General features: G+C 48.9%; 3 protein-coding genes across 5 annotated transcripts in view; all 3 read left to right on the top strand.

The window, feature by feature from the left end:
* DIXDC1 (DIX domain containing 1) overlaps nucleotides 1-11,275 on the top strand; it is a 30,688-nt gene extending 19,413 nt beyond the window's left edge. For all 3 annotated transcript variants that reach the window (XM_088527373.1, XM_088527372.1, XM_010219422.2), the window contains 15 exons: nucleotides 195-304; nucleotides 1,320-1,465; nucleotides 3,972-4,061; nucleotides 4,171-4,224; nucleotides 4,454-4,504; nucleotides 5,562-5,666; nucleotides 6,172-6,225; nucleotides 6,839-6,931; nucleotides 7,022-7,093; nucleotides 7,787-7,873; nucleotides 8,038-8,199; nucleotides 8,328-8,394; nucleotides 9,951-10,059; nucleotides 10,226-10,334; nucleotides 10,731-11,275. In XM_088527373.1, coding sequence (XP_088383499.1) covers nucleotides 195-304; nucleotides 1,320-1,465; nucleotides 3,972-4,061; nucleotides 4,171-4,224; nucleotides 4,454-4,504; nucleotides 5,562-5,666; nucleotides 6,172-6,225; nucleotides 6,839-6,931; nucleotides 7,022-7,093; nucleotides 7,787-7,873; nucleotides 8,038-8,199; nucleotides 8,328-8,394; nucleotides 9,951-10,059; nucleotides 10,226-10,334; nucleotides 10,731-10,811 — 1,390 coding nt within the window. In that variant the 3' untranslated portion in view covers nucleotides 10,812-11,275. The remainder of the gene's footprint in view (nucleotides 1-194; nucleotides 305-1,319; nucleotides 1,466-3,971; nucleotides 4,062-4,170; nucleotides 4,225-4,453; nucleotides 4,505-5,561; nucleotides 5,667-6,171; nucleotides 6,226-6,838; nucleotides 6,932-7,021; nucleotides 7,094-7,786; nucleotides 7,874-8,037; nucleotides 8,200-8,327; nucleotides 8,395-9,950; nucleotides 10,060-10,225; nucleotides 10,335-10,730) is intronic.
* Nucleotides 11,276-13,633: 2,358 nt separating this feature from the next.
* Nucleotides 13,634-20,568, top strand: DLAT (dihydrolipoamide S-acetyltransferase). The gene is made up of 14 exons (XM_088527371.1): nucleotides 13,634-13,846; nucleotides 13,931-14,032; nucleotides 14,282-14,406; nucleotides 14,542-14,698; nucleotides 15,515-15,641; nucleotides 16,000-16,190; nucleotides 16,684-16,846; nucleotides 17,070-17,137; nucleotides 17,641-17,733; nucleotides 17,828-17,935; nucleotides 18,231-18,346; nucleotides 18,616-18,778; nucleotides 18,937-19,073; nucleotides 19,423-20,568. The coding sequence occupies exons 1-14, from the start codon at nucleotides 13,634-13,636 to the stop codon at nucleotides 19,550-19,552; spliced, it is 1,893 nt and encodes a 630-aa protein (XP_088383497.1). The 3' UTR covers nucleotides 19,553-20,568.
* Nucleotides 20,569-22,202: 1,634 nt separating this feature from the next.
* NKAPD1 (NKAP domain containing 1) lies at nucleotides 22,203-25,376 on the top strand. The gene is made up of 5 exons (XM_088527370.1): nucleotides 22,203-22,329; nucleotides 23,033-23,133; nucleotides 23,905-24,060; nucleotides 24,473-24,526; nucleotides 24,818-25,376. The coding sequence occupies exons 1-5, from the start codon at nucleotides 22,261-22,263 to the stop codon at nucleotides 25,335-25,337; spliced, it is 900 nt and encodes a 299-aa protein (XP_088383496.1). The 5' UTR covers nucleotides 22,203-22,260; the 3' UTR covers nucleotides 25,338-25,376.
* Nucleotides 25,377-25,593: the final 217 nt, after the last annotated feature.

Here is a 25,593-nt window from a genome sequence, read left to right as displayed (position 1 = left end):
AAGACTGACAGTAAAAAGAGTTTCTGAGAAGAGCTGCAGGAGACAATGGGTTTATCCTTGTCTGAGAGTGTATGTTAAGTCTGTGGTAGTGGTCTCGAATTCACAGTCTCAAAGAAGATGAAAAGATTAATCATTCCACAAATCAGCCCCTTGCGGTCACCACTAGAAATAACTGTTTCTTCTTTCCTCTGCAGCCTCACATCACCCAGTCCTATCCATAGCACAAAGAGTGAATCCACTGTAACCCACTCGGAGGAGAAAGTGGAATTTATCATCCACGCTGAAGAAGCAGAGGCTAAAAGAGGTATCTTGCAGATAATGCTTTACAGCTCTCGCTTTCCTTGTGATTTTGTTATAACACAGACTTGCTGGCAAGCTCTACAAAGACCTGGAATGAACATAAAATATTGGGTGCTGGGTATCTGTCCACACAAAATGTAAATCCCAAGACATAAGACTACAGTTATACCGTAATATGGTGAAGTCTGGGAGGCTGAAAAAATAATGTTTAGAAAAGCCCCGGAGAAAGACTGTCATATATTATTTACACTGTAGGGAGAATGCTTTCATTTTACATTAGGGTCTTTTGAAGAAATATTCAAAGTTCCTTTAAAAAAAGACTGAATCCACGTGATCTTGTAACGCATACAAGGCAGAACTTAGCCTGTGTAAACAGCGGTTTGTTACAATGCATCTGTGCATAGGTTGAGTGGCTCTTTGTGAGGAATGGAAGTGTTGCAGTATTGTTGTGGTGTTTGCATTGAGAAGTCAACGCTGTATTGCTGCAAATGCCCCGTGATGTGATCAGTTTACCCTTTAGATGTTCAGGCAGAATGACAGAAGTGTTTTCAAATAAGTGTCTGCTGGGACTTCTCTCACCAGGGCAGCCTAGTAATACGTACTTCTGGTTAGCTTCCATCGCAAAAGTGAATGCCAGAAGCTCTCCTAGGAAATATTGTGGTGTCTCAGCTGGTAGAGCCTTTCTGCAGTGCTCCTTCCAAAGTATTTGACTGAGTATGTCAGTAGCTAAAGTAGCTGGCTGGCTGTAACTCTTCCCGTGCCCCCTTGCTGCCCATGCAGGGAGGTCTTTTAGCTGCATGTCTGTAAAAGTACCACCTCCTGCAATAGTCAGTCTTCTCTTTGGTTAATGAGGTATGTGGATAGCTGTGTCAGGCAGGTGTAGCAAACTGGCTCACTCTGTGTCTGTGCAGGAAAAGCTTTTACATGGTAATTGCAGGCAATTGCTGTGTGCGGTGCGAGTGTCTGCTGGGCTCCTCAGTTCTCTCATGACCATACTCGCCTCTTCTCTCATGCAGAAGAGACAGAATCTCAATTTCAGCCAGAGTGGAAGGCAGGAAGCCCTGGGTCATATCTGGAGAATTCATGGGAGGAACAGCTTTTGGAACAGCAAGACCATTTGGAAAAGGAAATGGAGGAAGCAAAGAAGATGATTTCGGGCTTGCAGGTAAGTGACTTCTTTTCAGCCAGCCTTTCTTTTCTATATTCTTATGGAACTCTCCATCCCCAATATGTTTACCAGAAAAGATTCTAACACCATTCCATGCAGTCCAGACAAGATCTTTTTTTCTTTTTATTTTATATATAATTAAGGATTCTCTGAAACTGAATGTTGACATGATTTCTGGGGCTTTTATTCTGTGGGGATGGAGGGAAGGATGGGAAGGAAGAAGAAAAGATTCCTGTGAAGACTGAAGATCAGTGATATCCAGTAATAGTAATTTAGGGGGTTGTAAGATGGCAAAGGATATGCTGAATGCAGGTACGTAATGATTTCCCTTTGGAGACTCCAGAACAAAGTGTGTACTTAGAAACTGATTATTTCCGTGTTATCTTTTGTTTGGAGTCCCGCTCCTAGTTAGGTTCACTGACTGAGTGAACCATTCTGCAATGCCATGCTAACTCCTGAATGTGCTGTCGCTGTGCAGAGCATGTATGTTACTGTGCAAAGTGGAAAATATAGAGCAATGTTTTCCTGTGTGCTGGCACTTTCATTCTTCAGCCTGTTCGGCAGCTCACAGGTGTTTTTTAGCAGCCTGGGAGAATGGAGCAGCCTTTCTGGGATTTGTGTTTGCAAGTAATGCAGAGAGACAAGGAATGTCGGGAAATCAATAGAGATTCACAGAGCTGATCAGGGGGTCACACAGACTTGCACCAGTCTTTGAGTGAGCTGGTCTGAACCATAAGACTTGGCACATTCCCTGCATGATTTATTTATCTGTGGGACCTTTTATTCGCTGCCCTGTTCCAGTCCCTCTGTGACCAAATGACCCTCCGCCCCGTGTGTTTGTGTGACTCCACATGGGAAGTAGAGCCCCTGATCCATATGGTAAAGACCCTGAACTCTCTCAGGCATATTCCTTTCTGTTTGTGCTGGGAACCATACTGGCTTTGAATTGTAAATATTTATGTGCCAGTAAACAAAGCAGAGATTGTGTGAGAAGCACAGGCAGCTGGGAGGGTGCTCTCCGTGTGGACAATGCACGGGAGACACAAAAGACTGCAGAAGAAAATAGGTGCTTGGTGCACTGGTGAAATCTGGTTGCATTATGTGCCCAAGGGGAGCCAGGAGAGGCAGCACTGGAGGAAAGACTGGCCCGTCTCACTCCCCCCAGCCCCATGTTTCAGGAATGAGGGCAAGCAGCTGGCATTGCTGCCCCCACTCATCCTCTGGGAGTAGGAAGAGGCAGCTGATCTTGCTTGCCAAGAAATTGGGTTTGATTAATTGATTTTTCCTATCTTGCTTGATATTTCAAAGCCTCCAGTTCATGAAGATTGCATTGAAATATCGGGGACCAGTATGTTCCTTAAGAAGCTGTGGCATTGGCAGCTTTTTATGTTTTTGTGTGATTCTTCCTTGAGTGTCCTGCTGGGCTGAATTTGGGATGTGCTCAGAGAGCCTTTGCATTAGCTGAATACAGATTGCTGACAGTTTGCTATTTGACAGCAGTTAGGGCTCTGCCTGCCGACAGAATTTTCCACCAAAGAACTTGGCCTTCCAGCCTTGATATCTTGTGGGGCTGAACTGTACACAGGGTATTTTGCTTATAGCCATAGAGTTCAAGTAGAAATAAAAACTATCTGAAAACAAGGAACATGATGATAGTCTAAATAACTGACTTGTGCACATGTATGTGACATCATAGCAAATACCAAGAGTTCTGGAAGTTGGAGGCAAAAAGGTCTGCCTCTCATGTAGGGAGAACCAGCATGGCATCTCCTAACCATTCAGCCTCCTGGAGATCTGGTTGCCTCCTGCCAGTTGCCCTTACTGCAGGTAAGGTGCAGGTTCTTCCCTCCTTCAGGCTGGGCTCAGTCTAATGTGGAAATTAAGGCATCTTCCTGCAGGCATGTGGGGGTTCTTCCCTTACGTAGGCAGCAGTCCTGGAGGTGCCTGTTTTGCCTGAGGTAGGACAGAATTATGCTTCCCTGAATATCCTGTGATTTAGATCTGTGATTAGGAGAATGGCTTTTTTTCAGGAAAGGGGAAGTTGCGGGAGAAGGGCAGCAGCCAATGTGTGGATCTTTAAAGGCTCTTAAACCCCTACTGATATTGGTGGGAATTAAGACCTACACAGAAATTGGAGTAGCTGAGCCTACTGATCGTAGTGATAAGTATTAAGAACTCAAGTGTCTGCATTCCTGCGGCTTTTTGTCTGAGCCAGTCTACCCTAGTTCTGATTTCTAGTGCAGTCTGATAATAGGACCTTGTGGTTTGGGCTACAAGCTTCTGGATTTTCCTCTTCCGTTGCTCATTTACTGAGCCCCTGGAAGGCTTCAGTCTTCGTTCTGGAAGAGGAGCTTCATGATGCAACCCTTGTTCAGACTCTGCTTTCAGTGTAAAGTCTGTTATTGTAGCAAAGACTTTGTATCATTGAACTGAAGCCTAAGATGAACTTTGCTTCCTGAAAGTCTCCGAAGATATCTATTTTTTTTCACCTTTATCTTTCTAGGCTCTACTGCTAAATGGGTCTTTGCCTGAGGATGAGCAGGAAGGTTCCTTTGTACTTTGTGAACATGGAGCCTGCCCTGAAGAGCAGCTGGTGAGCACAGTCTTGTACCTAGATCTCTCTGATCCAGCAGCTCTGTGTGTTGTGTTCTGCTATGGGCCTGTGCCTTATGCAGGCAATAATTACGGCATTTTATATTTAGATCATAATTCGAAGTCGTCTGGACCAGAGCATGGAGGAAAACCAAGACCTAAAGGTTAGAGGGGGATAGGTGAAGTGGAAAAGAGATGTTCTGGGGGCACGGGATCTTTGGAGGCTATGTCCCTGCTTCATTTAGTTTTGCTGTGAGTATATTCTGGGTGTAATGTGTAGGGTGGTCCAGCTGTGTTCCTGCCTCCCACTGCATGGCAGCTGCATCCCTCCAGTAGTGTGGAGCTACCTGCTTCCTTGATATGGCATTTAATCAAAATGTTTTGGATTTGCAGAAGGAGCTACTGAAGTACAAACAAGAAGCTCGAAACCTCCAGGGAATAAAAGTAAGCAAAAACCATTTCATCAAACATTTAACTGGAGTCCGCCACAGCCAAAGAGTGGGGCCAGCACTAACAAGGCATCTCTGAGGATCACGGGGAAAGGAGGCAGATGGATGAGGGGAGTGAGAGGTGCGGGATCTTGTACTCTGATTCTGGCACTGGGAATAGGCTGCTCTTCAGGGAGGCAAAGGAGCTGCTTCTGCTCCTGTGTGTAGGACTGTGGTCAGCTATCACCTCTTGTTTCAGCTGTCTCCTCCTGTTTCAACAAGATACAGCAAAAAGCAGATATGTGGCGCAGGATGCCTTGGTTTGTTTGCCTTCATTTTTGCCCTTCTTGGGTAAGCACAGCAGGACTAGCCTGGTGAACTTGTTAGTCTTGCTGGCCTAGGCAGAAGAGCATTGGGGTATGCTTGTCCTCTTTAGTCGCAGCATTTTTTCGCCATTTTGTCTCCTCTTTGCTCAGTATTTCCTCCTGGAACAAGCAGTTCAATCTGCTCCTGAAGAGAGGTATTTTTAGAACTGCCCATCTGGCTGGCATGGGAAGGAAGTGAGCAGCAGCAGCTGCCCAAGGTGGAGCTCGCAGCTTCTGGGTAGGGTAGCACAAAGTGAAAGGTGCAGAGGTAGCCCCGAGAGGAGTGTTTGCCAAGAGGGTTTCACTGCACAGTTAGGTCAGGCTGAGGGCTTAAGGTTCCTCGTGTCTTTGGCTGACGTTGGCTGCTTTCTGTTGTGTGGGTGGTGCAGATACATGGCTGGAGGTGCTAACTGCAGGCCACTGAAAAGTCCCTCCAAACACACAGCTTTTCTTCCATAAAGGCAAATGGCCTGGGCTGGAGTGGGAAGTTGACGCAGACGCTCAGAAATCTGTCACAGGTGGCTAAAATATTGGCAGAGGATTCATGAGCAGGAAAGAGCAAGAAGCAAGACAGAGTCCTGGGCAAAGGTCTGCATGTCTCTGGGTGGCCCCACTGGGTAACTGCCATGGATCTCGATCAGTGGCTGCCCAAGGAAGGGTGTTTGCTTCCATCTTGCACCTTCCTTCAGACAATGTATCATTTTCCAGGACGCTTTGCAGCAAAGGCTAGCTCAACAGGATGCTTCAGTTCTTCAGCTAAAGCAGGAATTGCTCAGAGCAAACATGGACAAGGAGGAGTTGCACAACCGGAATGTAAGTCGCTGTACTGCCGGCTGCAGGATTTTTTTGGAAAGAGGACAGGGGCCCTGAGGGTTCCAGCAGCCACAAGATGGAGTTAGTGGTTGTTTGCAATAGTTCCTGAGGTCGTGGGATAACGAACCACAAGTCAAAGGTCTCTGCACAGTAAACAGTACACAGAGTCCACTAAACAGCTGAGATGCTGGAGCTTCCTCTAATCATTCCCACTTCCCATCCTCTAAGGACTTCTGAAAAAGGGAGGGGCTTTCCTTGATGTTTACAGTACAGTTGCATTGCTCCTTTCTTACTACGCATCCTGCATTAGCAGGTGGCACACAACAGGAGAAGGCAAGGCCAGGAAGCAATCGCTCTAAGCAACAGGCTGCCATCCTTAGACAACAGCTCCCCCGAACCCTGCTTCCCTGCAAATACTTGTTGTGTGGTCACCCTTTAGCACAGGAGCTGAGGTTTGCATTGTATCTTGAGGGATACCTACTTCACACTGGTGTTGTTTCTGCAGATTGACCTTCAGAGGAAGGTTGAAGAGAGAAACCGGCTACTGGCAGAATACAAGGTAAAAAAGCTCTGCTTTTCTTTGAGGGCTTTGGTGGGGCAGCATCTAGTTCTTCCTTTCTGTCTTAATGAATGGGGCTGATGCCTGTCGGGTGGCACTCCCTCGCTGCTGGGAAAAGTAAGATAGGCAGTGAATTAAGTCACAATAGCCACGAATGTTTGTAGTGAGAGGGGGGGATCAGATGGTCCTTGTGTTCTGCCTCAGTAGCTTCATAGTGGATCTTTTGCTGTGACACTTTTCCTCTGATGTCCTGCTAAGTGCCTAGCACTCTTGCAGAAAGTCAGCCTCTGTCGTTGAATTACCCCAGGAATCTGTTTTCTTTGGGTCAATCACTTGCCTGGCCACAGTGCTTGACCAGAGGCTACAGGATATAGGAATCTGACTCTGTGATGTGGTGATGTGTGTGTGTGTGTTTATTTTTTGTAAGTTTTTTGATGTGTGTTTTGTTTTGTCTGAGGGAAAAAAAAAAAAAAAAAGCTTGGAGACTCTTGTGTAAGTCAAGTTGTGGGGGAACCTGGTTCTAACGGGGTCAGTAAAGACCTTTACTTGCCCTGAGGAATGTGCTTGTGAGCCTTACTGCCTTGCTGTAATTTCCTTGATTCCTTTGTTGCAGAAGGAACTGGGCCAGAAGGATCGCCATTTACAGCAGCATCAGACCAAACTGGATGAAATGCTTAGGCAGCTTTCAGAAGCCAGCTACCAGCAGGTATGGAGCAGGTGGGCTACCCTGGTTCCCTGAGAGCTGCTCTTTCCCTTGCTGACTCTGTTTGTGCTGAATTTTCTGGTCCCTTCACAGGTGGATTTGGAGCGGGAGCTGGAGCATAAGGAAGCCCTGCTGGCCCAGTGTATGAAGAGAGAAGCTGAGGAGGTATGTGATGCTTTCATCCACATATTACGCTGCTGGAGCAACGTTTCTGTCCAGCACTCTCTCGCTACCTATCTCCGTGAGTCATTCCCTTCATCCCAGAGTGGCTAGGCTCTATGCAGTCACCTTGTGCTCTAAACAAATCAGTTAGGCTCCACGAAGTGTCTGATGTACCAAAGTTCTCAGCGATGAACTCCCTGGCTTAGTCTCTAAAATCATGAGGGATGAAACAGTGAAAGGAGTTGCAGGAGTGAATGGAAGCCAGGTACTCTTGGGTTTTTGTTCAAGCTCTGACACAGGCTGATGATTTGATCAAGGCTTCTTATCGCCTCTTCCTGTTGACCCATAAGCTGACAGCCTGTATTTGCCTGGCCAGATGCCAGCCTCAGCATCTGTCCTTAAACAGTGCTGCTTGCACACTGACTCTACTCACTAGGGCTTACAGTACCTGCTGTCACCCAGTGGCAAACCCCTTCCTCTGCCCCTATTTCTGCCCCATATATAGGGAGTCATGTCTGTGCCCTGGGCCTGCCTACATACTCTTTTATGAGTATGTAGTATTTACTTGGTAGAAAGCGCCAGTTTTATCACTGATATTGGAAAGTGCTCTTCCCCTTGAGGCTGGCAAATTGAAATCTTCTGCAAGGAAGTCTTCCTATTGTGCTCCTTGTGGCATGCATATCTCCCCCCGAATAGGCGATGGGCTACAGCAGTCACAGTGCTCAGAGCAATGGCTTGCTCCAGACGGCAGGAAAAGGAGCTGCTCCCACAGCCCACCGAGGGGTAAGTGCACCTAAGAGATGTTTTCCCAGCCAGGGGTTCCAGGTAGCACTCATCTTCCTGAAGCTGCTGCTTATAAGGGAGATTTGGCCTTTGTAAGGCCTAGAGCTTAGATGGGAAGAAGACAGCCTGGAGCTAGTCTGATTTGCTTGTGGTCTCTTGGGCAGACAAATGACTTGCAGCTGGTCCGTGATGCACTTCGCAGCTTAAGGAACAGTTTTAGTGGGCATGACCCACAGCACCACACCATTGACAGCCTGGAGCAGGGCATCTCCAGCCTGATGGAACGGCTGCACCGTATGGAGACACAGAAGAGGCAAGAGAGAAGGGTAAAGGCTTCTGAGTGTGCTTGGCATTTTACTTACACCCCTCATGCACAGCTGCGAGCTGAGCTACAAGGGGAGCTCCAACATGCAAAGTGACCCTTGGTTCTCACTCTTTTTGGTTTTGCCCTTAGATTCGAGCGAAGTCACCGGCAAATAGAGCAGCAAATGAGTACAGAGATTCCTGGCCTCCCAACTCCAGTAAGTGCTTTTCAGCTCCTTTGCTGCCATTGCCAGCTTCATTGCTGAAATTTCCTGGCCAGAGTCCAGGACACAGCAGCTCCTTGGGTATCTGCCATCCCCAGCCTCTCGCTCCACTTCATTTACTTGAGCTCACTTCCTTCCCTTCAATAATTTGCTGCACAGACGAGACTTCACTGCAAAAGAATGGGGGCAAGGACCATCTCTAGCTGCTCGTTAGTACAGCACCGTCTCGGCGGGAGCCTGTCTGAGCCCCCTGGGTAGTGCTGCAGAATAAATAACTATAACAAATAATTACCCTTGGGATTAGTGAGAAATGTGATGTTATTTCAGGTATCCTGCTGGCTTGCACCATCTAGTGGATACAGATAAGGGTACAACTGCCTCCTCCCCTGCTCCCCATTCATTTAGCTCTTTCTGTCTATTCCCAGCAGCACAGTTTTTTTTCTGACACCATATTTCCTGGCTGCAGCAGCTTCTCATCATGAAAGCTGCTTTTCTGTTGTCAGCTGTAAATGTCACCTAGAAAATCTGTGAGGTTGAAGGGGAAATGCCTGGCAGGAGGGGGACCCTGTAGGTACTGGGGAAAGATGGAGACACCTTTTAGTTGCATTGCAGTGGAGGTACAGCATGAGAAGAAATACTGGAGAGGAGCTTGGGAACCAGAGGAAGGATCTGAGGCTTTGCAGGGTTCTCCGTCCTGTCCTGTAGTCAGCAGTTCTGGCAGCAACCTCTATGTCATGTATGTTCTGCATGCAGATTGCAACACTCTGTTTCTGCTCACATCTTGGCAGGCTCCATCCCCTTCCCTGCAGCAGAGGATTCATACAGAGTCTTGCAGCCATCAACCTGGAATTACCTGGGACTAGGTGCCTCCAAAGACTTCTTCGACCAGAAAGCCTTTGTGATTTGTCATCTTTCCTGCTTTCTTTCCACTAGGAGGGCCAAATCCCCACCAAATCACTTAGTGTGAAACTTTCCCTGCTTCAGCTTTTGGGACAGGCACAGTGCATTGTAGGGACAGAGAAAGCGAGGCAGCAGCCAGAGGGAGAAAAGCACAAATGGGAAATGCCTGTGCAAACCCTCACTCTGGCCAAACAGAGTGGGCAGATGGGAAGGAGACATGCCTTTGCCTTAATACCCATGAGCAGCCAGTTCATCCTGCTCCCCCCATGTGTGAGTGATAATGCCATTGTGAGGCCAGCCAGCAGGATGGGGCATTTTTCAGCCAGCTGCTCTTCCAGAAACGTTCTGCTATCACTACCAAGTTGGTCTGCAAAGCACCTCTGGGGTATGCACCTTTGTGGGTGAGACAGCAATCCTACAAGCTAAATGCCCAGTCAAGTGGTAGTTCTACTCTAAAACGTAAAGCTTCCCAGTAAGCATGGTAATTCCTAACCCTTCCCAAGAACATGGCCTGCCTTTTAAGAGAGTCTTCCGACCTCCTGGTTCTCTACTGTGTTGTTGAGTTTGATGCTGAGAGCATACCTGTTGCACTGTGATAGCAGACAGGCCAAGTTCACCGGTGACGGTTGTCTTTGCTCTTCTCTTTGCAGAACTGCCTCACTCACACAGCACACCCGCAATGAGCACCAGTGCCTGCACCAAAGTGTTGTACTTTACTGACCGTTCCCTCACACCTTTTATGGTCAACATACCAAAGAGGTGAGGCCTGACTTTGCCTCATGTAGCGCAGGGTCCCCCTGCAAAAATACTTCTGGCTGTCAGTGCAAAAGGGAGAAGGGTACAGGAGGTGGGGGGGCCCTGCACAATTCCTGAGCTCGAACTTTGACAGTATACCATGCAATAGTGCAAAACCCTTCCCTTGCAGGTTAGGGGAAGTGACGCTGAAGGATTTTAAGGCAGCCATTGATCGTGAAGGAACCCACCGGTACCACTTCAAAGCTCTGGATCCAGAGTTTGGCACAGTTAAGGAGGAGGTAGGTATGGAATTTAGCTATCAGCCAGCATGACGCGCACTGCTACCACTTCGCCCTGGAGACATTGGTCTTACCTACTTCTGAATGAATGAAATCTTTGAACTTGCCTCATAACAGTGCTGTATTTCACAACTGGAGATCAAGCTCCTCTTGTAAGGTGCTAAAATGGGATGTTTTCATTCCCTGCCAGGCCAATGACATGATTGTGATTGCAGCTGACTGTGGTTTGCAAAGAGTTTTCCATTTGTAAGGGCAATCTCTGGCACAGCATTGCTCAGGGATACTGGGAAAGAAGCTGAACTACGCTTGTAGCTCTGCAGGGCCCCTGCGAAATCTGTTGCACTGCAACGCTCTGTAAGCAAATGAGGTTTTTTTTTTTTTTTTCCCTTTTAACAGGTATTCCATGATGATGACATCATTCCTGGTTGGGAAGGGAAAATTGTGGCCTGGGTAGAAGAAGACCATGGGGAGAATTAACCGTTAGGCCTTTCACTGTGGGGAACTGTAAGTGGCTGATGAGCTCAAAGAATGACCAAAAAGTGTGTGTCCCAGGAGTGCAATTCAAGCTGCCAAAAGAGGAGATTGCTCTGCAAGCAACGGGTAACACTTGCTGTTGTGTGCATGGACACCTGGCATCTAACTTTCCATGGCTAAATGCAGACATGTTATGAGACCAAATTGACTGGTGTGTGGGAAGGAAACACCTTGGTTTGTCCTGTCAACTAAGCCGTGAAGGCCTTAATGATACATTTCTCCCTTCCCCTGCCTCTCTGTTCCAGCCACGTCTGCACAGCGGTCAGTGATCTGAGCATTTCAACATTGTTCTTTTGTACATAGTATTACACAAATCTGCACTGATGGCAAAAATGTCAAGCTTTGTCTTCATGAGGCAGAAGATGCTGCTAGATTCTGCAAGCAGAACGTCTGACTGACACCAGTCCTGGCCTTGCATGTGCTACAGGAGCAGGGTGAACATTGTGGATGGTTCAGACCGACAGATGGACTTCCGAAGCCTTCGTGCACCGTCTAAAGCAAAGATCATCTGCTTGGCAAAGCTCCCCTGTCCAAATTCAGGCTACTGATTCTTACCTCTGCTCCTTCCACCCGCCTTCCAAACCTGTGCTTACTTGTTGAGGCCCATTGTGGGTTTGCTTTGTTGCTGTGGGAACTCTGATAACCTGGTGCTTGCTTATCTGCTGAGAGGTTTCATGTTGGGGAGGCAGCTGGGGTGCCCCCCTACTTCTCTGGGGTGCTTTTAACTCCCTTCCTTGATAAGCCCCTTTCCCTGCAGGCAGATGGATTCTCATCTCTTGAACAACCAGCAAACACCTCTGGAGCGTTAGAGCACTGGCATGAGTCTGCGTGCTGCATCTCCCTCCTTTTCCCTGGCATTCTGTGTATACTGCTGTCCACTGATTGCCAGGGCCACTAAACACATAAGCACAGGGGCAGGATAAGCACTATCAGCACAGCTCCCATTCCTGCTCCTTGGGGTGCCTAAAGGAGCAGAAGTTCAATTGCTTGTTGGGAAGGTAAAAGCCCTGAAGTCTGTGAGCGTGGGTGTTTCATTTGTTTTGTTTTCCTCTTGCTGGATTGCCTCTCTGCCCTTCAGCTGCCATGCAGCTGGACTTCTGCAATGCTGGCTGTGATTCGCAGCAGACACTGTTGACTTAAAAGGTCAAATGGCGAGTCCAGGCAGTGCTCATCCCTGGTGCGCGTGGCTCTGGCATGAGCTACGTGCATGTCAGCGCTGTGCAGGAGGCTGGGGGAGGGTGGGTTGGTTTTATTGTTTCATATTAACGTGTCCTTTTGTAAACCTGTTCCTGTTTTTGGAATGGTTTTATATACCAGTTTACATTGTTGTCTGAGGACTGTGGATATTTTTATACCTGTGCAAGTGCTTTCTGTATATTTCTGCACGCATTATACTGTATTTTACTCCTTTTTCGAGTGGATGCTGAGATGTTTTGTATGGTTTCTTCTCAACACAAGACAGACTCATAGCTTTATTTATTTTTGGTATGAGTTCCTACTGGGTTTTATATTTTGGCAGCCTGCATAAATAGTAATGTTATCACCTCTCTTCCCTCGTTTACTGCCCAGAAAAGAGCGCAAGGCTGTGTTGTAGCCTACGCTGCACTGGTTCACTATCCAGTGCCTTCTGTTTTCTACAGCTCATTGTGCTGATTTCCTCATAAACAGCATCATGGATAGCAATGGGGAAGTTGATTGGAGTGCATATGTGGGAATGTATCTATCTTGGATTGGAAACAAAGATGATCTTCCTCATTGGAATGGTTTCTCTGTTGCATGATGTTTAGTGGTTTTGCTGTAAGAGAGCATGGGCTTATCATACTGGATTGCAGGTTTTGCTGAAATATCTCTTACTTCAGATTTCACTTGCTGGTTTTATTTCAGCTGTAACTGCACACTGATGCTAGAGTTCTACGGGGATAATTAAGGTGATTTCCAGGTCTGTGCTTGAATTTCTCTAGGGCCTCCCCCACCGGAGCAGCCTCCTTTGGAGGTTAATATGAGTAGAGGGTTTCAGTACAGCCTTGCCCACACCGCTGCAGCCTGTCCCTGAAGGAAATACGTTTAGCTGACCCTGGAGCCAGGTACTGGATGGCTTCAGCTGCCTCTAACCATAGTTGTATCTAATATCCTCCCTTCACACGCAGGGGACAGTTGAGGACTACCCCAGCCCTGGAAAGCTTTCTGCCCCATGCTCCCTGGAACAGGAGGCAGATAGAGGACCGGGGAGGAAACGGCACTGTGCTTAGTGCCTGCTTTCCCCAGTCTGAACATCACCCCCATGCAAGGAGCAAAAAGGCCGTACCCTGAGCAGGGGGCAGAGTTTGGGGTGTGAAGGTGGGATGGGCTGGTTCCCTGTGCCTGGGCCCTCTGTGCAGCTGGGGTTCAGCTCCCTTTCTGCACCCGCTCGGTGAAGGCTGCAGCACGTGGGAACACGAGACACGGCGGCGGGTGCTGCTTGTGCCTTTGCAGCTCTGACGCTGTAGTGCCAGCCGGCCCGCGGGTTCACACGGGCGCCGGCCCCTGCGGCTCTTGGCTTGAGCCGCTTTGTGCCTCGCGGGGTCCCTGCTCCCCCGCTCCGCCCTTGCCCGGCCCTGCAGCCGCCGCTCGGCCGCCCCGCGCCGCCATCACAGCGCGGCGCCGCCCCCGGCGCGCTTTACGGCGCTTCACGGCGCGGCAGCGTCGCGCGGCGCCGTGCCCGGACGGCGGAGGTCACCGAGCGGCGGCGGTGGCGCCGCGGCCCCGGCTCGCACTCCGGCTGCACCATGTGGCGGCTCGTGGCGCGGCGCGTGGCCCGGGCGGCGCCGGCCGCGGCGCGGGGCTGCCGGGCGCTGGGCGGCGCGGGGGCGGCGCGGGGCCCGGCGCGGGGCGGCGGAGGCGGCGCGGGGCGCGCGGCGCGGCCCGGGGGGCTCCTGCTGCCTCCCGCCTGGGCCCGCCTCGTGCCCCGCCGCTGCTGCAGCCTCCCGGCGCACCAGAAGGTGAGGGGGCCCCGGGCGGCCCGGCCCCGTCCCCCGGCCCGCGCCCCCGCGCCCCTGCGCTAACGGGCGTCCCGTCCCTGGCAGGTGGCGCTGCCGGCCTTGTCCCCCACCATGCAGATGGGCACCATCGCCCGCTGGGAGAAGAAGGAGGGCGAGCACATCGGCGAAGGGGAGCTCATCGCAGAGGTGCGTGTGGGGCGCGCGGCCCGGTGCTCGAGGAGGTGCCGCCGGGGGCCAGCGAAGGGCCTCCCGGCTCGGGCTGCCTCCTCTCTGCAGCAAAGAGCGGGAGTGGGGGCCCTTAGGAGCGTGTTTCCTGGAGTGGCTGGGATGGGAGGTTTTGCTGGAGCTGCGGCCGCTGGGACCCTTGGCTCTCGGGGAAGGGCTCCGAACTTGCCACTCTCCTGTGCCCTAACGACCTCCTGCGCTTCCTCAAAGGTGGAGACGGACAAGGCGACGGTTGGCTTTGAGAGCGTGGACGATTGTTACTTAGCCAAGATCCTGGTGCCAGAAGGAACAAGGGATGTTCCCATTGGGGCCATAATATGTATCACAGTTGAAAAGTATGTATTTGGACAACAGTGAATTGAATTCTCTTGAATTTTGTCTCTTGGGGTTGCCTCGGTGGTCTGAAAGGCTTAGAGACTGCGGTCTCTAAGGGCTAAGGACTGCTTTCATGGTGCTGTGTCCTCTTTTAGGCCTGAATACATTGATGCCTTTAAAAATTATACCCTGGATTCTGCAGCATCTGCTCCCCCTGCAGCCACAGTGCCTCCCCCTCCCGCTGCAGCGCCCTCACCACCATCTCAGCCTCCTCCTCAGCCTCCTGGCAGCTCTTACCCGCCTCATATGCAGGTAAGAGAGCACTGCTGATGAAGTCATGTTTGCTGGCTCCAGGGCCTCATGTCGTAAATGCTGCTCACAGTGGGAGGTTGCTAGCTCCAGCTGCAGGAGTGCAAGCCACTCGCATGGTTGCATGCTTAAATTTGCTGTCACTGGAGCTGTTTTCTGAAAGTTATTTTAGCTTCTCTGCTGCCAGTGGAGGAGAGACTTGTCTTTCTAGGATTCTTCTGCAGGCCAGAAAAAAATGATACATTTGTATGATTTGGACATTTCTGACAAAGACAGACCCCTGTGAAGTGTGAATAAGCTCTGACAGCCTTCAAGGCTGCGTCTCAGAGCAAGAGCGAGAGTGGTATTGCAACAAACGGCCAAACATGTTTGTGGGTGGCTAATAACAAATTGTATTTGTGGGTCATCTTTTCATTCACCTTAGATGTGGAAGCATACCCCTATTCCTACTGCATCCGAGTGCTTTGGAGTGGGTCCGTTTCTGCAATACTTCTTTGAAATAGGAAACTGCTCCTAATTTCATTTCGTAGATGACTTATATGGAAACTGGTTCATCCGATATGTTGTGGGAAATCAGTGAGTGAATAGAGAGTTAATTCAAAACTCCTTAATCTGTCTTGCTTTCTTAAACCTTGATAAAAGAAGCCGCACTAGAGATGTCCCTCAGCTTTACATGTGCTTCAATGGAACACCATATAAGAGTGCAGCAAAGACCAGCAACTATTTTTCTTTGACGGTGCTTAGCTGGGAGTTAGAACTCTATTTCTGTTTCTTTATGGGTATCAAAGTCTGATTTCCTTGTGTTTGCCGCCTTCACAGATCACTCTCCCGGCACTTTCACCTACAATGACGATGGGTACAGTGCAGAGGTGGGAGAAGAAGGTTGGGGAGAAACTGAATGAAGGAGATTTACTGGCAGAAATTGAAACAGATAAAGCTACAATAGGTGAGTGAACTCCAGAGCAAAGGCAGGGCATTATGGCCGTAAAAGAGGAGGATCTAGAGTAGCTTTTATGCAAGCTGTTCTCCTCCAGCTACCCAGGACAGTGTGGTGGGCAATCAAAAATGGTTTAGTTACTTCTCTTTTCAGTGTAGAGCCTAAACGCTGGAGCTCCAGAAAACACTATTGTTTCCTCCTCTGTGGTTGCACACAGAAATGTCTGCCTGCCAGTTGCATGAAGAGGGATTCTCTTGCCTGCTGAAAAATGCCAGGGTTTAAGCTACCAAAGTCTTGAGAAGCATCATTTAGAGGAACTCTTTAGCTGCAGCAGGTACCAGAACAGTTTTGTTTCTTTCCCTTCCAGGTTTTGAAGTGCAGGAAGAAGGCTACTTGGCAAAAATCTTGGTGCCTGAAGGAACAAGGGACGTGCCACTTGGAACAGCACTCTGCATCATTGTGGAGAAAGAGTCTGATATTCCAGCCTTTGCTGACTACCGAGAGACAGGAGTAGTTGACATGAAGCCACAAGCTGCTGCTGCTCCTCTTCCTCCTCCGGTAAGGACCAACCCTTAGCAGGGGAGAGAAGTTATGAGGACCACTGAGAATTGCTGGTCTGATCTGAACAGTTCTGCTGGTTTGACCCTGTGAAGCCTTAGTGCCAGTAGTAACATTTATGATCTTGTGAGTGCCAGGCTAACGCATTCATTGGTGTTGTGTATCCCTTGTTAGGTCGTCCAGTTTGCCTTGCAAGAACTGGAGCAGATCATTTATGATCTCTTCTCCAGCCTTTTGCTCGAACCTATTCTCATGTCTTCTGCCTGCCAAATTAGGACAAATTACTTCTTTCCCCTGTAATCAGCCAGTTTCTTGAGAAACTTCTTAGTTGACTTTGGTAGTGGGAAACTTCTCTGAGTCTGAAAATCCATCCAGATCAATGACTCTTTGCTGTTCCCCTGACTGATAATTAGATGGTCATGCTCTCTTACTGTACTGTAGCAATACTTTCAAGGCTTTTGCTGAAGCTCATGGTTTTAAATCTTATATTAAGGTGATGGCAACTCCTGCTGCTGCCACTCCTCCACAGCCTGCTGCCCCTCCTGCTCCAGCGGTCGCAGCAACTGTGCCACTTTCCCAGAAAGGAAGGATCCTAGTTAGTCCCCTGGCAAAGAAACTGGCAGCAGAAAAAGGAATTGACCTCGCTCAGGTGAAAGGTAAGTTGCCTTTTCCCTTCCATACTCTCAGTGTCAGGTATCTTTCCCCTGGCTGTATACTTACCTATTCTTTCCTTCCTGTCAGGAATATTTTCAGCTCTCCCTCACGCTTAGGGGCTGGATGAAATAATTTACCTCTGTCAATGAAAACTTCTATCCTTATAAGCAATACCCAGTGGCAAGTAGTTGATACCCTCTTACCTTTTTTCTTTGATTACCTTAGGGACTGGACCAGATGGTAGAATCACGAAGAAAGATGTAGAGTCATTTGTACCACCAAAAGTTGCCCCAGTAAGTAGGCCTGACGTCTCGGGGAATGGCTATATTGTCACAGTGATGGAAAAGCTCTGTAAGCATGCAGCTATTACGAGCCAAGAGCCCATCGTTGTTCTTGTCGAAACTCTGTTCCTACATCATCCTCTGTCACAAAAAACAAGTTATGGAAGTGCTTTGTGTGCCGTGGGAAGGCATGTGGCTGAGTGCAGTTTGAAAGTGCCCTGTAGCCAGCATCTCTGCTGAGTCCCTGAAACAAAATCATTTAGCAGGACTTAACAGTCCTGGAGCTCTCTGGCAGTGTGTATTAGTTTCATATTTCAAAATCCAGTGCTGCATTTAATAATCACATACTGGGTTTGTAAATGTCTGAGGAATCTAGTGGAGACTAGGGGAGGGGAGAGAGTAGAAGTACCTGCTGTGCACAAGCAGCAGAGAGCTTAGCCCCGGCCCTTGCTCTGCGTACTGACCCTCTCTGTCCTTGGATAGTGCAGTGAACTATGTGCTTTCTTTAACTGCAGGCCCCGGCGGTTGAGGCAGTACCTGCGGCCGCTGCAGTTGCAGCAGCGCCTGTGGGGACCTTCACAGATATCCCTGTCAGCAACATTCGGAGGGTGAGAAGATTGTCTCGCTTTGAGATCATTATTTGCAGCCTTGAGTTTTCTGACTCAATTTGCTATTTTATTTGCTTCCATTGCTTGCCTTCAGGTCATTGCTCAGCGGCTGATGCAGTCCAAACAAACAGTACCTCACTACTACCTGTCTATCGATGTAAACATGGGAGAAGTTCTGGTGCTAAGAAAAGAACTCAATCAGGTAAAGCAGCTGGGGAGTCATCGTGTGAGTGTGGTGGGACAAAAAGCTGGGTTCTCTCACGGGTTTCCCCACTTGGCTTTTTGGTTGCACACCCCTTTGGCATAGGAGAAAAATCATCTTTGCGTTGCCATTCCACTGGAAATTGGGGGAAAGGAGAAAAGAGCACCTCTTTTTTTAAAGAGAGATACTAATTCTGAGCCGCGATTTTCTCCAAGTGGGGCTGCAGGGCAGTGACTAAATTGAGTGAGTTCCTGTGTGAGAGAGAAACTGATGCCTCAAATCTCTTTATTTACAGGTGGTCTCAGATAACATTAAGCTGTCTGTCAATGACTTCATAATTAAAGCTTCTGCTCTGGCATGCTTGAAGGTGCCCGAGGCTAATTCTTCATGGATGGACACAGTTATTAGGCAGTAAGTTTATGGTACGGTCGAAGCCAGAAACTTTCTTTGTTCAGTAGAGAGTTCATGGCATAATAGCAGACCTTTTGGTGGGAATTTGAGGTGGGAGGGCAACAGGTATAATGCAGAGGCTGAGGGGTTTTACTTAGGGGCTTTGTGTTTGAGGCCAATGTGCACAGTAAATAGTTATTGCAGGATGAATGATAACTTGAAATAGGCTGAATGCTTGTGAATCTTTTTTCATTGTATCTTGCTAGAATAGCTTGCATTGTGTCTTGCAGAAACCATGTAGTGGATGTGAGCGTTGCAGTGAGTACCCCTGCAGGGCTTATAACCCCTATAGTGTTTAACGCACATATAAAAGGTCTGGCTTCCATTAGCAAGGATGTTGTCTCTTTGGCAACCAAAGCCCGAGAAGGTAAACTTCAGCCACACGAATTCCAGGTGAGGGCCTTTGATTGCTCATAGTTACTGCTGCTCGTGACTTTCGTCCGTCTTCTAAACGAGCAGAGTGTGTTCTGTGATGTGCTTTGGCCACGTTGATTAAGACGCCGCATAAAAGGGCTTCTGTGAATTTTTCTATTAATGTGCTTTTCTTGCAGGGTGGCACTTTCACAGTTTCCAATTTAGGAATGTATGGGATTAAGAATTTCTCTGCCATAATCAATCCACCTCAAGCCTGCATCCTTGCGGTTGGTTCCTCAGAGAAAAAGCTGGTGCCAGCAGATAATGAGAAAGGGTATGTTCATTCTGCATATACTTATCTTCTGGATTAAAACTTTGAAATAATGGCTGGTTTTCTAACCCTCCCACAGGGAGATTTTGTGTTTTAATGGCTATGTGACACTGTTCCAGTGAATGACAACTGATTTGCCATACAGTGATCCCCACAACTTCTTTGCCAGTAAACCAAGAGCTTTATTTTCCCTTTGAGGGGAGGGATAAGCGTGGAAAAGTGGTGGACTCGCAGTACTTGAGGCACTAGTCCCTCTTCAGTAACATGCTGAAATGTTCATCCTTAAGGAAAGCCTAGCTGGTGGTTAATGACTCTAGTGTCACGCGTGCAATGAATTTGTCTTCTCTTTCAGGTTTGACGTGGCCAGTGTGATGTCCGTTACGCTTAGCTGTGACCATCGTGTTGTGGATGGAGCAGTTGGAGCTCAGTGGCTTGTTGAGTTCAAGAATTTCCTTGAAAAGCCAGTAACGATGCTGCTATAATCAAACTATGTAAGCAAAATCTTCCTGGGTCACACTGTTTTGTTCTAAACAAGCTATTAGACTTTAGTGTTCAGACTTAAAGTTTCTTTTTTATTATTATTATTTTAAATATGTATTATATTATCTGGTAATCTTTTTACCAGTCTGTACAGGTAAAATAGTTTGCAAAAAGGCTTTTCAGCAATATGGAGCTGTACTGTATTTTCGTACAGTTAACCTGCAAACTTTCCCAAAACAGAGTTAAGCCCCCAGATTTAAAAATTAAACTAGCAGGACGCATACTTCAGCAGTCTCTAAATTAGGGTGAACACAGGGGTGCATACCAAGTAATTTCATGATCTCTACATTCTTAAATTTAAACGATAAATATCTCTTCGCAGGAGTTCAGATGAGCTGGTAAATGAAATCTGCAAGTTAGTGGAAGGTGAATTCTCTTGTTAGCATGTGCTCCTGCTGGGGTGGGCAAGAAGGACATGCACTAAGGGATGGAAGCCCTGGGGAATAGTTTCTCAAAGGCCAAGTGTTAGCGTTCCAAGCTTCTTTGGGAATTTGGCACTGGTTCTGACTTTCCCAGCGACGTGATCCCTCTTGAGCACTTTAACGTAAGGTGAAAGACCACTGACATCTCGCCACAGGGAACACGCTGTCTTATCGTGGACTTTCACTTACATGTGCTTTTATACAAAACCTTTTTTGCTTTTTTCTTTGCTAACTTAATATCAGAGTATGATGTCATGGAAATAGCTGTTTTGCAGAATGTTCAAGAGAATCTGTGTGTTACAACCCATGTAGGCAATCACACATGCTAATAATCCCATCAGTGGGAAATAATCATGTGATGACTTGAATGCTTGGAAAATTCTTTTTCAGGCATTCTTACATAGGAAGCTCTGAGTCAGTCACTGGTACCGCAGTCCTTTCATGAATTGTCTTATGTTGTCCCAGCCTCAGTAAACTGCAGAATGTGCTATCCATGTATATACTGTATGTAAAATGCTTGAATAGTTCATTGAACTTGTGTCCACTTACCCCAGTCACTGTATCCTGAAAGGGGTACAGCGGTGAACATTCTTAAATTCCACTTTCCAAATGGAAATATTAATGTAAAAAGGAGGATTGTGTAATAATTATGAAGTGGCCAGGAGCATTAAAGAGAGAAGTTCAAAAAAGTCTGACCTGTTATTCTGTATAGTGCATTAAGTACCGTCTCCTGTAAAGTTGTGATACAAAATTCGCTAAAGATGTTGAAAGAAAATACTGTGGAAATCAAATATTTCTTGTGGGGACTATTTAATGTCTGGTTGGAATGATACCTGGTTTTCATGTCTGGCTAAAGCAAAAAAAAAAAAAAAAAAAGTTTTCTTTTTTAAATTATTTTAAAGGATCTAAAGTACCTTGGTTCCGGACTTGCTCTGGTGAACCTGTGTGTTCTATTAAATATTTGTGACTGACAAACTACTGAAATAGTTCCAGTGCTTTTCTCTTCTGTAATACACGTGGCATATTGTACTGCTGCAGCACAGGAGAGCTGTTTACCATTTGGAAGTGCAACTCACCCTATTAACCTTACGTCATAACCACAAATGTGTAAGAAATAACACTGGAGCCAAAGGCAGCGCGGGGAGCGCGACTGCTCTGCACGATGCTCTAGCTCCAACTCCCAGCTGCCAGCACGAGGTCAGTGCTGCAACTTTCAAATCAAGCGAGCCTCAAGAGCGTCACGGAGTTCCTGCACCCACAAGACTGCTGCCGAGGAGTTAGTACTCTTTTGTAAGCTCCCATTTTCAAATTGCAGCACCCCAGGAAGAGACAGCTCTTTAGCACAGAGACAAAAAAATAAAAGAAAGGCCTTCCTGCTGAGCTATTAAAAATGGTAACGTTATGCTACTTGAAAAAAAGCTGAAGTCTGGTCTGAAAACTAGACTGCTACTCTAAAGTTGTTTGAGGTGTCTGGCATAGGGATAAGGGAAGGATTTGGGTAAGAAAGACTAGGGTTGAGGAAGAAAACTGAGGGCAGGAGCCCCAAATAGCTGCTTAGGTTCTGGCTGAGCAGGGCTGCTGCTCTGTTCTCCTCTCAGGCTTCACTGCAGCTGGAACCTTTCAAGGGTGAGGAGGGAGAAAGAGTAAGGTCGCATTGCTCCTCAATGACTTGAAGTGTCAGGCATAGCAAGTACTCCATTTCTTTGCTCTCTTGTTCTACTCTCTGAAGAGCATCGCGATTGCACGTGACATGTATAACGCTGTAACGCTCTAAAAAACAAAATCAGTAACGTGTGAGCAGTGCAAAAGCCTCTTTGCAGGGGCGGGCCGGCAGTCTTGTGCGTGCAGGAACTCCGTGACGCTCTTGAGGCTCGCTTGATTTGAAAGTTGCGGCACTGACCTCGTGCTGGCGGCAGGGAGCTGGGGCTGCGCGGCCGCCCGCCCGCGGCGGCGGGATCCTGCTCCACGCGCCCGCCTGGACGAGGAGGGGCGCGGAGGCGCAGGCCTCGCGCCAGCGCCATGGCCCCGCGCGCCGGAAGGGCGCCGCGCTGTGCGGCCTGGCCGCCTTTCCCCCGCCCCGCGCGTTCCGGCGCCGCGCCGCCCGCCCGCCCCTGCGCTGCCGCGCCGCGCTGCCGGGGGGCGCCGTGCGGCACGGACCCGCTTCCGGCGGGCGGCTCGGGCCGCCTCGGGCCGGGCCTCGCCTGCCGGGCGCGGGGAGGAGGAGGAGGATGTCGCGGGTGCCGGTGGGGAAGGTGCTGCTGCGCAACGTCATCCGCCACACGGGCGCGCACAACAAGGTACGGGGCTGCCCGGGCCGGGGAGCGGAGGCCTCGGCGGGGGAAAGGCCGCGGGCCGCGCCGGGCGTTCGTGCCGCGGCAGCTGCGCCCGCGTTCCCGGCAGCGCCGCTTCCCCCGGGCTCTCACCGCTCCGCGCGCCTCCGAGATCCCGAGCTGTGCGCCGAGGCACGCGGGAGCGGCAGCCGCATCGCAGGCTCTTCAAGTAATCCCCGCTGTAATTTGGCGTGTCCAACGCAGTAACCTCGTGCACTCACGAAGTGACTCGCTCACCGTGCCTGTACATGCCCGTAAATGCATGGCACCTCCTCAGGGTTGGCAAGCCACGGGCAAGGAGGTCAGTTCCTCGTGTGAGTTCTTCCTTTGGCCTTGTCACCCCAGAAGATCAGGGTTGTATCCTGATCCCCCGCCTGCCGCAGGCTCAGCCGTGCCCGGAACGGTGATGTGAGGTGGCCAGCACGGCTGAGATGGCAAGATCAGGCAATCAGAGCTCCATGTGCAGGAGCAAACCTGCTGTTTATCCATCCTGCTGCTGTGCTGGATGGTTTTGCTAGAACGTTGCCACTGAGAGGTGTCCTCTTTTGTGTCGCTTGGTTCTGACTTGGTGGCAGGAGTGATGGCATAGCTGCAGATGCTACACGTTACCTGTCTGTAACGTTCCCCTAGTGTGGAAGAATAAAGCTTATTTCCTTATTATGATTTACAGATCCAGGAAGAGTCTGAAATGTGGAAGATACGAGAGTGGGAGAAGCAGGCAGAAGAGACTTACTGGAGAAGGCAAAGCAGAATGCTGTCTGACACCTCCACGTAGGTTTTAGCTGTGGTGGGGAAAAAGCTGCCTTGGTTTAACGGTATTCATAATACTAAGTAATGTTTTTAAAGTATTTTAAGTGCACTATCTCATGACTGTGTAATATAAGGAAACCATGGTCAGTTTGGTTTGCTGCATTGGATTTTTCAGTAGTATCTCTGCAGCAGGAAGTGGGCCTAGTTTCTTAGGAGAGAACACCTTCACACCTGTGCTGATTCCACTGGTGTGACTTGGCTCAAGAAATGCGTCGTTTTAAGTGAGAACCCGAACGACGACAACGGGCGTGTGAGAGCACTGAAAACTGATGATGGCTTTTGTTGGATTTGGAGTCTCAGTCCTGATACCTGCTGAGGTTCAGTTTCCTGTAGGTCATTTCTGCTCCCTGAGTTCACCGTCTACTGTTTTTCACAGCCTAAGTCATACTGCATTTTGTTAGTCTGCTCCTGCAGTGTCCTGGGGAAGAGGACTGCAGTTTTGGTGGCAGGCAAGGTAAAGAGGGAGCACTTTAAAGTGCTGTGAGCATTGCTGTTTGCCGGGAATGTTGTGCATAGACAGCAGCAGTAAATATGAAAACCAGTGCCAGGTTCTGAGCTGGCTTTGTAAGAGCTCATGCTGACGCCTGCCTGTGGAAATGGTGTCCCGTCTGCTGCCACAGATGGACATCCGAGACGTGCTGGACTTTCGCTCCCCTTGCTGGACGGAGCCCTTGTTCAGAAAGTTTCTCCCTCAGATCTGACCATTGAAGGACAACTGTTGTCTCTCTGCAGCAGTCGGATGCGCAGTGACGGCTTCGACGAGGACAGCCACCGGCCCGACTGGAGGACAAGGAACTCCCAGTTCCTCGACCCCATCGAAGATGATCTGCTCCGGGCCCGGTCCTGGAATAAAAAGCTCTACGAATGTGAAGCCAACTTGCCAGACAGGTCTGTGGGGGAATTAATGCTCTGAAATTATCACAGGAACACCGACCTGGAAAACTTGGTACAGTTCTCTTTCCAATACGTACATCTATAAAATAGTGGTTGATTTGGGGCTGAATAAGTAAGATGCCCAAACTCATGCATTGCCATAGAATGCCTAGATTTTAGTTAATCCTTAGAGTTCCTAAGCTTGTGTTTATTACTTTGCCCAAGGAATCCAAAAAAAAAAAAAAAGGTGTTGATAAATGCAGATTAGTGCTTTTGGGTATTTTAAAGGAATGTGAGTTGTGCCATTTCCCTACTCTGAAATGTGAAACTCATGCTCACCTTGTGGCTCTGTCTTTTCAGAGCTTTGTTAATTTATTTTTCTTAAAAGTCTCATCTGTTCCTAAGAGATGTTTATGCTCCCTTACAGATGGGGTCACAGTGGCTACAAAGAATTATACCCGGAAGAATTTGATACAGATAGGTAAGGCGAACAGGCTCACTGAGCTATTCTGAATCTTACTCTGTCAGGTTGTGCAGGGCATTTTATAAATTGAACTTTCAGTGTTGACTTTAGATAAGCCTTTGCTGCCATAACAGAACTGTTCGGATCCAGATCCCCCTGGAGAATTCTAGTCCTTTAATGTGGGCTTATTTTTCAGTTCAGAACAAATGTAATTATTTTGTAAGGATGCTGGCATTATCTGCTAAGGCAGAAACTACTGAGTTAAGCTGTCTGTCTGCTTCCTTCTGGTCACGCTTGCTCTTCTTACAGTGACCAGCGAGAAGGAGAGGAGCAAAATGCTGTGAATGGGAAGAAGAAATCTCACCCGGGAAAGCAACCTGCCCGAGAGTCGCACAAACGGAAAAAAACAAAGAAATCACACAAGAAGAAACAAAAAAAAAGGTCACACAAAAAGCGGAAGAAAAAGAAAAAGGATCAGGCGAGAGCATCATCAGACTCTTCCCAGGAGAGCGAGTGCTCCGAAGAGACTTCGAGCACCCGGAAAGGGAAACACAAGCGCAAGAAAAAGACCAGGAAAGTGCCTGCCAGCAAACCTGCCTCTTCCTCAGGGCAGGAAAGTGACTTTTCCCATGCAAGCAGCTCAACCACCAGCAGCTCTGAGGACAGCGAGTCCGAGGAGAGAAAAGAGAAATGCCCCCCAAAGAAGAGAAAGAAACATCACAGCTCTGTGTCCGAGAGGATCAGCGAAGTACCAGAGAAGAAGAGCAAGAGGAAGAACTGGAAAGTGGCGGCCGACGAGAAATCGGAGGAGAGCTCCGACGAGGACTGACGAGCGTGGAGGCGCTGCAGTGCCCGCCACACGGTAGAGGACAGACAGCTCTTTCCCTGCGGGCGCTGCCGTCGGGACAGCTTGTGAGGGGCGCCGTGGCTTAGGGGGAAGCTGCGTGCGGGCACCCGCGGAGCAGCCTCTCAGCCCCCTGCTTTCCCCGACTGCACACGGGAAAGGCTGGAGAGCTGCCGCTGCCGCCTGGCAGCCTCACGACCGTGCGTGCGCGGAGCCCTCATGGGCTGCCCGCACGGGTGCG

The sequence above is a fragment of the Tinamus guttatus genome, unplaced genomic scaffold (assembly GCF_059628265.1).
Source record: "Tinamus guttatus ecotype Peru unplaced genomic scaffold, ASM5962826v1 Tinamus_guttatus_pri_ptg000284l, whole genome shotgun sequence".
NCBI classification, from domain to species: domain Eukaryota; kingdom Metazoa; phylum Chordata; class Aves; order Tinamiformes; family Tinamidae; genus Tinamus; species Tinamus guttatus.
This window is presented reverse-complemented; position numbering and strand designations above follow the sequence as displayed.